Below are 17,428 nucleotides of genomic sequence, written 5' to 3' on the forward strand. Positions count from 1 at the left end.
CAACAAATCCCTCGACTCCTCACAGTCCGGCTTCCGAGCCAAACACAGCACTGCGACCACCCTCATCGCAGCAACAGACGACATTCGAACTCTACTGGACAATGGAGACACAGTCGCCCTCATCCTCCTCGACCTCTCCGCTGCCTTCGACACAGTCTGTCACAGCACCCTTCTACAGCGCCTCAGAGACGTAGGAATTCAAGGAAAAGCACTGGAATGGATCACTTCGTTCCTCACCGGAAGAACACAGAGAGTCCGCCTCCCACCATTCAAGTCAAAGGCCTCTGAAGTCATCTGCGGCGTACCACAAGGATCGTCACTCAGCCCCACCCTCTTCAACGTATACATGAGCCCCCTTGCGGCCATCGCTCGCCAACACAATCTCAACATCATCTCCTACGCGGATGACACTCAACTGATCCTATCACTCACCAAAGACCCTAACACCGCCAAAACCAACTTACACGAAGGAATGAAAGAAGTAGCCGAGTGGATGAAGCACAGCCGTCTGAAACTGAACTCAGACAAAACAGAAGTCCTCATCTTAGGCACCTCCCCCTCCGCCTGGGATGACTCTTGGTGGCCAGAAGCCCTTGGAAAAGCCCCCATCCCGACGGACCACGCACGGAACCTGGGCGTCATTCTGGACTCCTCACTCTCGATGACCAGACAAGTCAACGCCGTCTCATCATCTTGCTTCAACATTCTTCGCATGCTCAAAAAAACATTTCGCTGGATCCCCACCGAAACTAGAAAAACGGTCACCCACGCACAGGTCACGAGCCGCCTGGACTACGGAAACACACTATACGCCGGTACCACCGCAAAACTCCAGAAAAAACTCCAACGCATCCAGAACGCTTCAGCCAGGCTCATACTAGACATCCCGCGTAAAGAACACATCTCTGGTCACCTGAAAAACCTCCACTGGCTCCCCGTAAATAAGAGGATTACTTTCCGCCTCCTAACCCACGCACACAAAGCACTTTACGATCTTGGGCCCGATTGCCTCAACACACGATTGTCCTTCTACACCCCCTCCCGTCAGCTGCGATCCTCCAACCAAGCCCTTGCCACGGTACCTCGCATCAACAAAACCACTATGGGAGGTAGATCCTTCTCCTACCTGGCAGCTAAAACCTGGAACTCACTTCCCACTCACCTTCGCCTTACTCAGAACCACCTAGCATTCATAAAGCAACTTAAAACTTGGATATTCGACAAGTAATTCCCCACCCTCCCCCTAGCGCCTTGAGACCCTATGGGTATGTAGCGCGCTATATAAATTTCTTGACTTGACTTGACTGACAGACCCGGATAAGGTGGGTAGGCCGCGGGACTCACAGCCTCCAAGGGAGCCGGGGGGGTGGGACCCTCGTCCCCCACGTCCGGAGACCGACGGGGGGACGTTGGAGAGGGAAACTGCTTCTTCGACTTTTCTTTATGATGTCTCTTACCTGATTCAGAGTGTGAATACTTCGACCGGGAGGAGCGATGATGATGACTGCCGGGCCTCCAGCAGCTTATGGGACTGCTCCCGTAAGGCCTTAGGAGCCATGGCCAGACAGTCGGAACATGACTGGGAGTCATGGTCGTGCTCCAGACAGTAGAGACAGACGCCATGGGGGTCGTCCACCGACATTGTACGGCGACATGCCCGCAGGATTTAAATCTAGGCATCTCTACGTGGCCCAAGGAGTCAAAGACTCAAAAAAGGGGGAGACAAAAGTCTCAAAAGTGTAGTCAAAAAGTGACTAGGGTACGTGCTCTAACTGGATCTGCGCTTGCTGGCGCGGAAAAAGAAAGAACTGACGTCAGCGAGCATGGGTGGCGACTAAGTAGTCTCCGTGATGTCATCTTGGTGCATATGATGCCAGCGACGGACGCGGAGCCGCACAACGCCACCTTCCGACGCGCAGTGGTACTGCTGACGAAAACTTTCCGGATCCAGTCTGACGCCTGGGGATATTCTAAGGTAAGGAAACTAACACTAACCTGTTTCTTTCAGATATACACCTCTCCCAGGAGGCCGCACCAACACAGAAGCAATACATCTGTCACCACTGTCAGCACAAGGCGGGGAAGAGAGAGGGTTCTACCACTGACTATCGCAGCCCAGCAACCACCAATGCAGATCTTTTGCAGGCTCTTCCAAAATCTGGGCGTGGTCAGAGAGGTCATCTTGATGTTGGGTCCACTGAAACACCAGACCCACTGAATATGCAACCTGGTGTTCTTGACCAACAGGATGCAGGAAGACATTAATGCCAGGAGCCTCAGAGTCGACCTCACTGAAATACAGGACCAAGTCTGAAAGTTTCGGATCAAACCTGAATGTCCTGGACTCTTTTTTTCTAGTGGACAGACTAGCAAAAACTGTGCCCAGAATGGCTCTCATGAAAGGGAGCATCTGTGAAGGAGTCAGGTGTGATTTGGCATGTTGATAGTGAAGCCCAAAGATGACCTGAAAGTCACAATAGTCGGGAGGTGGCTGACAAATGCCTGAGGCAAGTCTTCCTTCAACACCCAGTCATGGAGGTAAGGGAAGACCGGGTCTCCTGACCACTAAAGGTGTGATGCCACACTGCAATCCCTTTCATGAACACGAGGGGCACTTGTGAAACCAAAGGTGAGCACTGTGAAATGGAACTGCTCCTGCCTCACCGAAAACAGCTTGTAGCGCTGATGAGGCTGAAGGAGGGATGGATCAAAGTGGGCACCATGCTGGTCCAAAGCCACCATCCAGCCACCAAGGTTGAGCACAGACCAGGCCTGGGACAGTATGAGCATTCAAATTTTTCCTTGCGAAGCAAGAAGTTGAGTTTGTGCAGGTCTAAAATACAACAAAGGCTTCCGTCCTTCTTGAGCATCAGCAAGTAGTAGAAATAACAACCACCTCCAACTTCTGGCACGCGCATCCTCTCAATAGCCTCTTTGGCCAAAAGGGCTTGCACTTCCTGCCGAAAAACAGACAGATGGTCCTCCATTATTTATAGGAGGGATGGTGGAATGTTCAGTGGCATGGAAAGCAAGGGTAGGGCATAGTCCTTCAGAAAAATTTGCAGGATGCACCTCTCTGATGTTATGGCCTGCCAACCAGACAAGAACTCTTTGGGTCCTGCCTCCCACCAGGTAGCCATGCTGCTCTAATTGAACACTAAAGGGGTTTGTTAGGTGGGCTGCAGGGGGGTCAGTGGTATGTGAGGCCTGTAGAGCTTGCCCACAGGAGTGGGGGGCACCCCGTCCTCAACTGCGAAACTCCTATGCAACATATTGAGGTTGGATTGTCTCATTGTATAGGGTGCCTCAGCTGAAGCAGTAAAAGGAATGATAGGGCTCATTCGGCTGGTGAGGTGGGGGAAACAAGCACAGGGAGACTGTCTTGACTCTACAGTCCTTGAAACGAATCTGCCTCGCCTCCAAAGTGGCGAGTCCCATCAAAGGTCATGTTAATAAGGGATGATAAGACATCGCCCAAAAAATATAGCTTAACACAACCAAGCTCGGTAGCAAATTTAAACTCTAGTGCCAATGGCCCACCCGATGGAATCTGTGGTGTCCAAACCACAAAGAATTGTGAACTTGGCTGCATCGTAACCTTTCTGCATAGCCTGGCGAGGATAGATCAGATCTTCAGGAACACCCAGAAGGACTTGTGCGACCACACCACAAAAGGGCATGGGAACAGTAAGCAGCTGGAATTCCCTGATCTAAAAGCCAAGCTGGTGGATGAAAAGGCTCTCTTTCCAAAAGTCTCCACCCATTTTGACTCCGTACCCTATGAAGGGTAGTAGTTGGAAATAAGGTTGGGTTTGTCCTGCCGGTAGATGCCTGCAACACCAAGCTTTCAAGGGAGAGGGGCTGAGATAAAAAAAGCAGGGTTGTGTGAGGTGGTGGCGTCTTGCGATCTATCAGTTGACTGGTGGGTCAGGGCAAGGTTTGGCCACGCCGCTGACAAGCCATCTGTAAGTGCCTCATTAAAAATCAAAGGGGCTCAGTGGATGTTTGTCCCAGATGAAGGACTTCTATCAGTTCACTGATCTTGACCTACATGGTGGGGAGCTGGAGGTCCAAGAGTTTGGCTGTCCTACGCATCACCATGGTTGACAAAGCACTTTCTTCAGTGGCAGGACCAGAGGGTCCGAGGAGTCCAGACTAAGGAGAGGTATCAAGGCACTAGTGCATTGCAGTTCAATTCTCAAGGTTTGGCTGTCCAATCTCTTCAACCACATCCTAATCATTGTCCGAATCAGATCCAAACCATGAATACAGGGTATGTGTTTTTCCTAGTGGAGGTGGCAGGTCGAGTGGAGGAAGTGGCACATGGACAGGGCTGGGCGCAGCATCGATCAAGGTCAAACTGGCACCAACTCTGAGTCAGAGAGTGCAGCAGGTACCTCACCGTTTGGTGTTAATGAAGTTGGCATCGAAGTTCAGGGAACCAATGTTGACCGTGGGAGCAGTCAGAACTGGAGCCAGAGGTTGTCCCATGATGGGCTCGGAGGGTTCAACTGGTGCAGAGAGAGAATCTGCCCTCAGATAGAGAGTATATCCTCTCCATGGGACCCGAAGGCATGTTAAATGGAGATGGCTAGGATCTGAGGAATCGGAGGCATGGCCTCACAGAACTCTTCAATCTGTTTGGGAGTGGTGGATGGCCCCGGAAACTCAGGTTGCACCGGGTCAAGTTGTGGTATAGGCTTCAAAGTCGATAGACTTTGGGAGGTGAGATTGAGATGTATGATGACGTATGGATCCAGTCTGACATGCGAGGAATATTCATAAGGTGTGGAATCTCCAGCTAGAAGTCATCAGAAAATATTTTTGCAGATTCGCATGGGTTCTGAATAACATGTTTAGGAACTAAAACTTTAAATTTTTTGTACTGACCATAGACAGTAACAGTACAAGTTATGATCACATTAATAGTAAGCCCGCCATGCCACAACACATGATCAACATCTTCAAATTATATTCGCTGCTATTAGATCGTGCATCAGATATTATGACCGGGGAAAGGAGTTGGCCTAACGGCTAGGGCGGTCGACCTTGAATCTGGTGAACTGGGTTTGAGTTTCGGCAAGGATGCTGAACATCCTGTGATTCTGGGCAAATCACTTAATCTCCCTGTGCCTAACAAAAATGAATGTGTCCTCATGTAACGCAATTGGTGCTACGTAAAGCGCTCTTATATCCGATTCAGGTCAAGTTCGCGCTATATAAAACTCTGTGAAGACAAAAAAACTTTTTTTTTACTGTTCTTTAAGAAGGTAAGCAGGAAGACTTCAACAATAGAAGCATAAAGCACTGACATCTAAAGGACTTCAAAAATCTGCAACAGAAAAGATTTGCATGGTGTACTTCAAAAAACTTTGACCACAGTGGAAGACTCAAGTCATGTATACTTTTTCACTGACATGGGGCTTAACAGAGGGAGGAAGAAAAGGCAATGATTACTCTTCACTGATAACCAGACCAAGAGGGCTTTGAACTAGCCCATAGGAGTATTCATCTACTGATAATTTAATATGTAGAAATTAACTTTTTCTTTTTCTCAAAGTGTCTTCAGTCTTGCAATTCACATGTGCTCCATGTAAAAAAGATCCTTAAAAAAGGTAGGAACCAAGATCCAGATGTACTAAGCATTGGTTGCAAAATACTGGTCATTACCAAATCACAATGTGGGTTTGTTACATACCAAAAGGTCTTTTTGCAGTCGCAAACTGCCCAATTTTATAAATTAGACCCTCTGCAAATTCAAAATGCCTTCGTACATCTAGATCAAAGTTTTTTTCTAGGTATATGACTGCACTGGAAGCTGCTATGCATAGAGACATCACAGCACAATCCATCAGTGGCTTCACTATTCAGGGAGTTCTTTGTGACCATGCTCAAATAAGTGCCCAAAAGAATCCCATTGTAGCCTGATGTAACATACTAGCACCACATTGTGCTATAGGTACTATGTACATCCTTTTCTCATTCATGAAGGTGTTAGTTAGTGTGCACCAGTGATACTTCAAATGAGTCTGGTGATGGTTTAGTTCTCACAGAAGGTCTTTATCTGGGCATCTGTACTTTTTTCTTGTCAGCCATTACTTGTATGTCTTTGCTGAAGATGTCTAAAAGATTGCTACATGATGTTACAGAAAACCTGATGCCAATGAAACAAGAAACCAATCAGGTGCTCAAGGCTACAGTGTTGCAAAGATGATAGATGTTGGTGCTTTTGACACAGTAGCCGAGATGCCGAGTTGGACAGCTGCAATATTTTTATGTTTGGGGAAGGCTGTGATGTCACCAATGCTATGGATTTGGTGTTGTTGGAGACTGTGTTGTATCTCAATTATGTGCTGGCACCATGGAGCCTTATTGGTGGGTTTTAATTTCTATGAAGCTTAGATGCTCTTAGAGAACCTTTTAATCATCTTGGAGTTTGGGCTCATGTGTGAAGATTTGCTTCTTCTCCTAAAGTCTAACCTCCCTCTGAATTTAAGTCATGAATAATGATCCTCAAGCTCCAAGGGGCTAAAACAGTCCTCTGCAGTGCAGGAGTCACCCACCATGAGGGGTCGTCCTCGCTACAACTACATTGGCAGATTTGTGAGTCTGAATGACCAAGTGAGATCGAATGGGCCCTTCACATAATTGTGCAAGAGGGTAGGTAGGGCAAAATATTTTGCATTACACCGCTGTAGGGCTCAGAAGACTTTAGCTGATCTTTCCCCAGAGACGATCTAATGGCAAGTACTGAAACTAGTTTCAAAATGTCCTGGGGATTGTATTGCTCAGTTAAAGGTCATGGTGTGTCTGGGGAACCTTGTCGACAATGTTCTCTGCAAACATTGTCTTAAGGTTAAGCATTCATCATTGAAAAGGAAGTGGAAGAATCTTTGAGTACTAGACTAACAGCATTTGCACAGCACTCGCCTAACCAAATGGGTCTGCTGGTGCTGATTTTGGAGTTCCGCATAACCAGACTAGCATTGAGATTTATTCTGAAACAAGGCTGTGATGGAATGAGCCAAATATCCAATGTAAGGGGGTTCCAGGTAGTTGACACATACTGAAAAATAGCACATCACCAGAGTCTAAATGCAATTTGGACACTGTAAGCAAAGACATCTCCTTACTCTGGAGATTAAAACCGGAAAATTAGGAATTAAACATTGGGCAAAATAACACTGGTCTTGATGGAAGATGAGGCAGGCAACTTTAAAGTGGATGTAGCCTACCACAGACAACCTAATGCTATATTGCTAGCAACTATCGCCCTATCGCTAGGCTCCCTTTTCCTGCTAAAGTAGTAGAGAAAATAATGAACAACCAACTTACTCAGTTTATGCAGGATAATGAGTTACTTGATCCCAGCCAATTTGGATTCCGTGCAGGGTACAGTACGGAGACAGCCCTTATCAAGGCAACCGAGGAGGTCAGAGCAGTGATGGATAAGGGTGGTGCCGCTGTTCTGATTCTCCCCGATCAATCAGCGGCCTTTGATACTGTGCACCATGGTACCTTGCTTATGCGTCTCGAAGACATGGGGATCAAGGGCCAGGCCCTTGCTTTACTATCATCTTTTTTGATGAATAGGAAACAGACTGTGGCCCTTGACCATTATTATGCTACTCCATATGTACTGCCAAGAGGGGTTCCCCAGGGCCTGTCCCTCAGTCCCTTATTGTTCAATGCCTATGTCTCTGACCTTGCAATATTAATGCAGCAGTTCGGTTTTAATCTGACATTTTATGCCGACGACACTCAGATTGTTGTCGCAGCATATAAAAATATGCTGTCTCCGGCACTGCAATTTCAGCATTGTATGAGGGAAATTAGTCTCTGGATGGGAAGACACTGTTTAAAACTTAACTCGGATAAAACCGAAGTGGTAATCTACGGTAATCTCCAACCTAACTGGGATAGACTGTGGTGGCCAACTGAATTAGGACAGACTCCCGAACCAGTAAATAAGGTCAAAAACCTTGGAGTGCTGATAGATAATAAACTTAACTATGCACAACAAACTAATGCTACAGTCTCAGCCTCTTTTTACTTATTGAAGAAACTTAAGAAGGTCTTTCCATACATTCCAGATGATCTTAGGAAAACAATTGTGACTACCTTGGTGTTGCCCAAATTAGATTACTGTAACAGCTTATACATAGGTTTACAGAAGCAACACCTAAGGAAACATCAGATGGTGCAGAATGATGCGGCACAGCTTTTATTGAAAATACCTAGACTTCAATCTGTTAAAGAAGGAATCCGGAAGCTACACTGGCTGCCTGTGGTGCAACACGTCAAATTCAAGGTACTCTGTCTTGCCTATAAAACTTTGAACAGGACAGGTACCTTTGAAACAGCTTTTTTCGTGGTATCACCCAGGCAGACAACTAAGGTCCACAAATGCCAAACTTATGTCAATCCCCAGAATTTGAACTGATTTGGGGAGGTCGGAGTAACTCTTATTGTGCTGCTAAATTATGGAATACTCTCCCGACTGACATAAGAGACGCTAATTCTCTCCTTTCCTTTCGAAAAAAGCTAAAGACTTGGCTGTTTTCATGATAATTTCCCCTTAATTATGTCCAAAGGTCTTACTCTAGTTCAGCGCCAAGACACCACAAGGTATTCATGCGCTTTAAAAGTCTTTTTAACATTAACATATGGGGTACAGAAATTATGGTCTCTTTTTCTAAATCCAGTAATTGCAATGATAGCTGCATGATGGGATCCCTAGAGCCAATGAGCTATTTGTAAGGATCTTATTGATTAAGATCTAAACTTGAATTTCAGCCAAAAGATGCTGGTGAGACCCCACAATGCTGAATACGGATAGCCGTGACAATAGCGCTCTATCTCTAAAGGACCCATAGTAGTATCAACTTGAGTTCCAGAAAGGTCCGTGGTAGGGACATAACACCTTGTTGCTGGTCTTGGACCCCTTAGTAGAGAGATGCATGCTCATCTAAAAACTCTGTTTGGTCTGAAGGTAAAATACTTTTCTTTCCATTGCTTCATCCTCCTATTGTATATATTTATGTTTTGTCTGCGCCATTGTGGTGGTCCAGAAGACAAACAGTGCATAAGGTGCAATTGTTTTTTGTTTTTTTTACATTTCTTACCTCAGGTGAGACTTTTGTCAAACACAAAAAATAAAGGGGTCACAAGATCAAGAAGGAGTTAAGTCTTAAACAAAATGCCTCCCTTCACAAAAAACTATTTCAAATTGTAGCTGACATCTTTTACTTTAGTGAACATTTCAGTTGCCTTTCAATTACTTCCTTCATTTTCCTACCAATAACTTTTTAACTGATATTTTAAAGGTTAATATGCAACCCTATAAAAATATATTCTAGAGTTTATGCCCAAGTCTTCTACAGATGCCCCAGTTCCAACATGCCAACTCCGAGCCATCCGTTGAGAATGTTTTGCACCGTCTGGGTGGAATATGAAACCAGGATGTGAGTCCGTCATTGTGGAAGACGGAACCTTAGGATTAAAAAAAAGCTATGAGTGAATGGGGTGATAGCTTTCATGATTTGGAGGTCAAAGGTGTAGGAGGGAGTACTAGGAGTACTAGATGCACTGGCACTCGAGAAGGAAATAACTCAACAGAGAAATGGGATGCAAGACGGCATGGTCATATGGAGTTTTTGACAAAAAAAATAAAAGACAACCAAAAAACTCTAATAGATAGTATGCAGTTTGAAAAATGTTGCCAGTCTGCTAAAGGATGACAAGGATTTCTTCTTAGTTTTTATTTTGGAAGTTATGGTTGCCAGAAGCCGCTAGATTGTTGTTTTTATTGGCAGGACTTTCTGTGTATGTATGTGGAAAGGGAGGTCTATAGAGTCTGAAAATACGTGGTTTTAGCAGAGTCAAGCAGGTGGGTAATGAGTTTGTATCCTCCAGACAACTTTTCTTTCTCCTGCAGTGAGCTAAAGTCTTTAGGGGAAAAGATACATGTAGAGGGTTGCGAACAGCATTCGTTAAAAAAGTCACACTAACGTTGTGGATGTTATACTTCCCGAACCTGACATTCTCGGTATGCTCTATTTATACTTTATATACACTCACTCACATAAACCCTAGGTTACTTACAGTACAGGCTGTAAACCTCGCAGAGATGAGGCAAGAGACCCAGTGTCACATGTGACGATAAGAAGTGCAAGTTTGTCAGAAGACTGGAGAGCTGGTCCAGACATCCACTGTGTATCTGAAAAGAATTAAAGCACAGAATTGTTACAGATTGTGCAGGGGCAGACTCTCAGTCCAGACAACCACAGCGAAGGCCAACAAGAGGCTCAAACTCCCATCACTGATGGCAGCATCCAACCTAGAACACTGGCACTACCACACAACTCTCAGCAGGAACCAGTACACTATTATCAGTTAAAAAACACAAGATATGCTCATCCAATCACCAAACCAATAACCTGCAATTAACATTAAATCATCAGCCTGAGCATATAAACAAAGTTCACTGTGTGAGGAGGGAGCATGGCCTTGGAAGGGGCAGAGCCTCGTGCCGATAGCTACCTGAGAGGCCCTCTGACCTCCACCAATGCACCCACCCCCTCTAAAACAAACAACAACAAAAATATTGTTGAGGCTGTCAATGTTGTCCTGGGGTATTTTCACACCCCTTAATGGACACTGGGCGCATGCGGCCTCCAAAGGCAAGTTGGAAAACCACTCATTGTAGTGCTTTCCATCTTGTCTTCTTTCTCACTGTCTGATTTAGTCTCCTCACCGGGTTACCCAGTGAAGGGAGGAGAAAACGTGGGACACACGGTGGCACCGTGAAGTTGGCAGGTCTCCTACCTCAAAAACATAGTTCAAATCTATACACTTTAAACAATTTGCTCACCAATAACCACCCCCACGTTAGGCCTGAATACCTTCAATTTAGGATCTACTCAGTCTCAAAAGATCCCCATCTCACTAATGTTACTATAAATAAAACCAAGCTAACTCAAAAACTCACGCAATAACAGAAGTTATCATGTCTTTTCTCAGTAGCAAATTTACAGTAATAAAAGAACATGAAAGTATAAGTTTATCTACCATCACAAATGCTGACACCATTTTAATCACAGTGAAATGGATTATCAAGCTCTGCAGAATTATCCTAGCTCACTGACAGCTAAAGAACTTCTTCACTCTGACAAAGAAGTGATTTGGCGAGTCTACCAGTCACATCAACCTCACCAAACACGTAAGAGTCCAACATAAGCCACTCACATACATCTCTGCTTGAAGATGTCAAACCAAGGAATAACGTCCACCCTAGATCCCACGTTTTATACTTAATTGTAAAATTCAAGTCTGCACTACCGGATAAACTGATCAATGAGCCCAACAACTCCTGGAGTCAAATCAGAGACATGCTCTCTCAAACAGCATTACTGGATCATATCTCTGAACTTTCTCGCTCCACCTTGGAAGGACCGTTGAGTCATATCCTTCACTATTGTTTTTGCCGACTGTGACAAATACAACACACTGGACCAGATGCATGAAAAAATTATGTCAAAATGTTTTAGAAACGTCACTCTGTCTAAATACCTCAGTAGCGGCTCTTATCAAGATAGTATTCACCTGCTTCATAATACATTTTTACAATACTTAGATGTGACCAACACCTCTGCAAAGCATCAAGACATTATCAAATAAACAAAAACTGTATTCAACCGGTCACCTGGATACCATATATAGCTCCAAAAAAATGAAGCTGCCAGGACAAGCTCAGCGAACAAACCTAAGCTCAAGCATTACAATAATAGATCACTCAGATTCATATTGTCAGCAAAGACTACCTGATCACCCACTTAAGTTATTCAAAACCGCCTCTTCATTCAAAGAAAAAACTGCTTAGACCCAATATTGAATTAAAAAAAAACTTTTTTGCAATGTATAGTCACTCTACTTGGTCTACAAAATCCTACAAAAATTATTAGAACAAGGTCACTCAAGAAAACGGCCAACACACTACTGCCTTGCTCTAAAGTCAATCATCCATGGAAATACTTAAAAGTTCATATGCAAGCTTCTCTCCAAGCTGCATTATATTCACCAACATCTTCAAAGAGGATGCAGAAACTTGCTTGTGGCAATAATGCTCAACAAGCCATTGCTTTAAAGATAGGACAACCCTCAAAGAAAGATCATATCTTTGCTTGCAAAGGCCATTCTTGATCCAGTCCACAATATAAAACCATCTGCAGCCATTTTCAATCAGTTCTTTATCATTGTATTGAATCTTTTACATTTTAGCGAAAGTACATTCAAAACATCATCAAATTACTTTTTTCAGGCTGCAAAAAGAAAGCAGTTTGGAACTCCACTATTCTCCACTCATAAAGGGTTCTATCTGAAATCCCAGAAGCCCCACCATGGGGTAAAGTACTTCACAGCTTTCTAACTCATTCAGTGACTGATTCATAAGCAATTCGACATTAACGCTCTCAATCCATATAGATTCTGTCACAGGCCTCCTACCCTAATCACAGTTTCCTTACCCACTGTAAATCAGTTTTGGCTTAATAAACCCCCAATAAAATAAATAGAATAAAATATTTCTGGTTCAAGTACAAGCACTGAATCCTAGAAAATCGTTGACCATATTAAAGGAAACTACAGAATAGTTTTACAGCTCTAGGCAGACCTTAAAACCATGGCCTTTATAATCCACTATAGTCTGACTTCAGGCAGAGAACAGAAACAGTGGCTCTTAAATATTGGAATACAAGATACATTTTTGTATAATGGGACTCTCCATGTAATCGACCAACCAAAACTTCCTGCAGATCTAACAAAGAAGCTTTAAAAGAGGCTTCACAGAAAAACATACAAAGGCGTATAACCAATGTCTAGCATTTCAAATGACACTTAAAATAAAAACTTTCTGCACCCAATACTCACCAGGTGATAGGGAAGCTCAGAAATAGAGTCTACATCTGGTTTCCTAAAGGGGTCCAACTGTTCAGGGTCTGCACTCTTCCACAGATGAGCTGAGTGTTCGAATGGGATGAAATTATAACAAATATGTGCAATGCAGGATTAGTAAATTTGCTATTAGTCATAACCTTTTGAACTTTGCATTTTCATGTGATTTAGAGGCGTATACAAGGTATTTGTCCAAACAATTTATTTATACTCAAAACAACAATTACAAAAGTGTGCTATTGCATTGTTACACACTCCTGAGACAAGAAGTGCTCTGTATTGTAGTTTGGTTTCTTTTCTAAACTTGCAAACTTAGTATATTTCTGTAATTCAGCAGGCTGGTATAAAGAATCTGTATCAATAATTAATATGTGCTAAAAGGAAGATGTCACCTACCTGTAACTATTAGTTTGCAGCCTGTAGTTTACAGACTGCAAACCGATATTAAAAGGTAAGTAACATTTTCTGTTTGCACCATGTGTAGGTGTACATCACATGCTTTGAAAAAACTGATTCAGCGGTGGCTTGTCAGCAGAATAAGGGTATGTATGGCATAATGTTTTGAGGACAGTCTGCCGAACTTGTGCTCCATGATGGTCATGAATGTCTACAAAGTAATGCTTTGTGAAAGTGTGTGATATGGATCACATTGCTGCTTTACATATGTCTGCAAACGGTTCGTTTCCCAGGAAAGCTATGCATCCTATCTTGCAAGCAGAAAGGGCACTAGGTGGAGTATTTAGTGTCTGCTTAGCTTTGGCTTAAAGCACTTCAATGTAATTAATTATGCATGGTGCAAGGCCAGTCTTGAAAATAATTTTGTGAAATCAATGTAATATAGAAGAGCAATTTTGACAATGTGTGTAATGCTTCTTCTGCAACTGACTGACTATTACTATATTTGGCCTCAACTAGAGCCTCAATGAATAGAGCGCTCCATATTTTTATACATTTCGGGAAATATTCCGGATACACAATAAATTGGAAACAGTCAGTTATATATGTACTGAGAGGGAAGTTCCACACCTTGCCCCAAAACTACGTCATTTAAGAGGCACTAGAGGGTTTCAAGTACTTGGGAATATATGTCACCAAAGATCTTACTTATCCAAAGAACAGTGGTTCCTGTGGCATATTTATTTAACACAATATTAATATAACAGCTTAAATAAGCACTATTAAATTGTAACAGAGAAGGGTCTGGCAAGGAAAGAAGCACACATATATACCAATTTTTAAAGAAATTATTCTTTGTATTTCAATTTTCAGACACTCGGTCTAATAGTTATAACAGCGACATATATACAAAAAATTGTGCAATGTGTCCCCAGTGATTTGTGAACAAAAAACAGAACATAAAATAATAAGTGATCTGTACAGTTTTGTTGTTATGAATATTTACAAAGGGAAAATGACCAAGCGTAATAATAAAGCAATTCTTATCAGTGACTATCTACAATCATAGAACACTGTGCTTGAAAAGGTTCATTCCCTATGGCGTCGACGGCGTTTCGACCTGCTCAGTAAAGGTCTCGTCAGGACTAGACAGTGAGGGACATCTTGTGGTGTCCTTTATTAATGCAACCCATGCGTGATAGAAAATTGGAATTGACTTACAGTATACCCAGCCGGGCACACTATCGATGGAAACCGTGGTAATCTTGAATATAAAGCTGACAGATAATCTTGAAAGTAAGGCTGAGAATCGATAATTAGTAGCTGAAGACAGGAAAATGCCTGCTCGCAGAACTCGGAACGCCTGATCGCGTTTCACCGGTCGTCTGTCCGATACCACGGATTCCACCGACAGTGGCATTTCCTGTCTTCTGTTGCCAATTATCGATTGTCAGCTTTATATTCAAGATTACCACGGTTTCCATCGATAGTGTGCCCGGCTGGGTATACTGTAAGTCAATTCCAATTTTCTATCATGCATGGGTTGCATTAATAAAGGACACCACAAGATGTCCCTCACTGTCTAGTCCTGACGAGACCTTTACTGAGCAGGTCGAAACGCCGTCGACGCCATAGGGAATGAACCTTTTCAAGCACCGTGTTCTATGATTGTAGATAGTCACTGATAAGAATTGCTTTATTATTACGCTTGGTCATTTTCCCTTTGTAAATATTCATAACAACAAAACTGTACAGATCACTTATTATTTTATGTTCTGTTTTTTGTTCACAAATCACTGGGGACACATTGCACAATTTTTTGTATATATGTCGCTGTTATAACTATTAGACTGAGTGTCTGAAAATTGAAATACAAAGAATAATTTCTTAAAAAATTGGTATATATGTGTGCTTCTTTCCTTGCCAGACCCTTCTCTGTTACAATTTAATAGTGCTTATTTAAGCTGTTATATTAATATTGTGTTAAATAAATATGCCACAGGAACCACTGTTCTTTGGATAAACATATTGCCCTGGTTCCGCTGTGAGTAGGGTTCCCTTGTTTCCCCCTTTCACCAAAGATCTTACAGCATATTAGGAGCACAACATTTTGCACCAGCTGCAGCGACTCAGAAGTGATGTAAGGCACTGGAGGTCTCTCCCTATGTCCTTGATCGGCTGCGCCGCATTATTCAAAATGATGTCACTGCCTCATTTCTTATATATATATATATTACAATATTCGCTGAACCCGGTTCCCACGGACTACTTCAGGGCCATTGAGAGGGAGCAGAGAGATCTTCTGTGGGAGGGAAAACTGCCCCGAATAGCAACCCAAAAGTTAAACAGGGGGTGGTACGATGCGGGCATTGGACTGCTGGATATCAAAAGTTACTACTGGGCATCACACCTAGCAGCGGGAAATCATGGCATATATAGACCCCAGGTTGACCCAGGCTATAACATGGACCACTGGCTTCTCCCAGGTGGGGACTATATCAGAGCATTATACACCAATCCGGCGAAATTGCACTTGACGGGACCCACGGATCACGCGGTTCCAATATGGCATACTGAAAACAAAAGCTTGGTGAGGCAGGACAAATCACACATATGACCCCACTGTGGGACGCAGACAGATTCGGTACACTGAGAAACACGAAGGGCTTTGACCGGTGGGACATGATTGGTATCTAAAGGGTAGGGGACCTGGGAAAAAAAGGGGGAGTGATTCCCTTTGCGCAACTGAAGATGGAATTCGAACTAGCAAATACGGAGTAATTTAGATACTTGCAGGTTAGGCATGCGCTACAAGCAATCATACCAAAGGGAGAAACTCTAGTAGAACCTCCCCGCTCGTGGACTGGATCCTCGACAGATACATGCCCCAGAGAGCTATCTCATGGAGATCTCTTCAAAACTACGACGCATACAACTCAAGGTCTTTTATAGGTCATACCTGCTGTGTCCAGCTCTGGTAAAAATAGGCTACAGGGAGGATCCTGACTGTGGCAGAGAGTTTGGTAAGGAGGGCACATTCATACACATCATCTGGGAGTGTACACATATTCAACGATACTGGTCTGAAGTGACTTGATGCATGCAGGGTATTTTATAGATCCCAACAGAACTGAAACTGGGATTGTGCCTCCTAAATATCTGGGAGCATACTGACCTTGGTAGTAAGGCAAGGACCTGGGTTACATTGGGACTGATGATCGCGAAAAGCAACATCGCTAAGCTATGGGGAGCACAAGAGATTCCGACGATCGCAGGATGGTAAAAGGATCTAGATTGATTTATGCTGATGGAGCGAACAGGATATGAATCTAGGGGATGCCCTAAAAAATGATCACACTGGGGCAGTGGAATTAGTATAGAGGGAATATTTGTGAACCCCTGCAGGCAGTTCCCCATCCCTCCTCATTCACAGAATGAATAGATCACCCTAATACAGGCACACTTGTGGACTTAGAAGTAGACTGAGTTGGGGGAAGGGAAGCAAGATCCATATCAATGTAATGCTCTGTACAATACTGTATCACTTTGTATTTTATGCATAATGCCATCAATAAAAAAAGATTATAAAAAAAAAAATAAGGACAGCTTGGCCACTGTGGATGTAGGTCTCTGTTGAGCTGACGTCCCTCGACGATTGCTCGGTGCTGTTGGAGTTCGGATTGGACTCAAACAGGCTTTGCTCAGGAGGCTGACCTTCTGGAGCACAGTGTCCTCTTCCTGGGTGGCTGCTGCGTCGGTCCAACCGGGTAGCGGCACCATGGTAAATGCAACTCTTCTGTTTTGGTGCTTGCGGACTGCAGCAGAATAGCTCCTCTACTCCAAGGGAGATTTTTGGCAAGTTGCGAAGGGATGGTAGTCTAACAGGGTTCTTGGCAGAGACTCAGCTGCAGGACGACTCTGTTACATCACAATCAAGACTGGTACAGGCAGGCAGAGTTTGGTGCCAAAAAGTCAGCAGCAAGTCTTCAGTTCTCGTTTTCACTGCTTTTCTTTGTCCTCTTCTTCTGGGTCCATCGAATCCGAGTTCCTGGCATCAAGGGTGCTGCCTAGAAAATCAATT

The 17,428-nt window shown here is 43.7% G+C and overlaps 1 protein-coding gene across 7 annotated transcripts in view; it reads right to left on the reverse strand.

Moving 5' to 3' along the window:
- Positions 1-17,428, reverse strand: part of TEP1 (telomerase associated protein 1) — a 1,080,103-nt gene that overhangs the window by 470,274 nt on the left and 592,401 nt on the right. For all 7 annotated transcript variants that reach the window (XM_086931874.1, XM_086931872.1, XM_086931869.1 and 4 more), the window contains 2 exons: positions 12,928-13,016; positions 10,105-10,219 (listed from right to left, as the gene is read on the reverse strand). In XM_086931874.1, coding sequence (XP_086788000.1) covers positions 10,105-10,219; positions 12,928-13,016 — 204 coding nt within the window. The remainder of the gene's footprint in view (positions 1-10,104; positions 10,220-12,927; positions 13,017-17,428) is intronic.

The sequence above is a fragment of the Lissotriton vulgaris genome, chromosome 7 (genome assembly GCF_964263255.1).
Source record: "Lissotriton vulgaris chromosome 7, aLisVul1.2, whole genome shotgun sequence".
In the NCBI taxonomy this organism is placed as follows: domain Eukaryota; kingdom Metazoa; phylum Chordata; class Amphibia; order Caudata; family Salamandridae; genus Lissotriton; species Lissotriton vulgaris.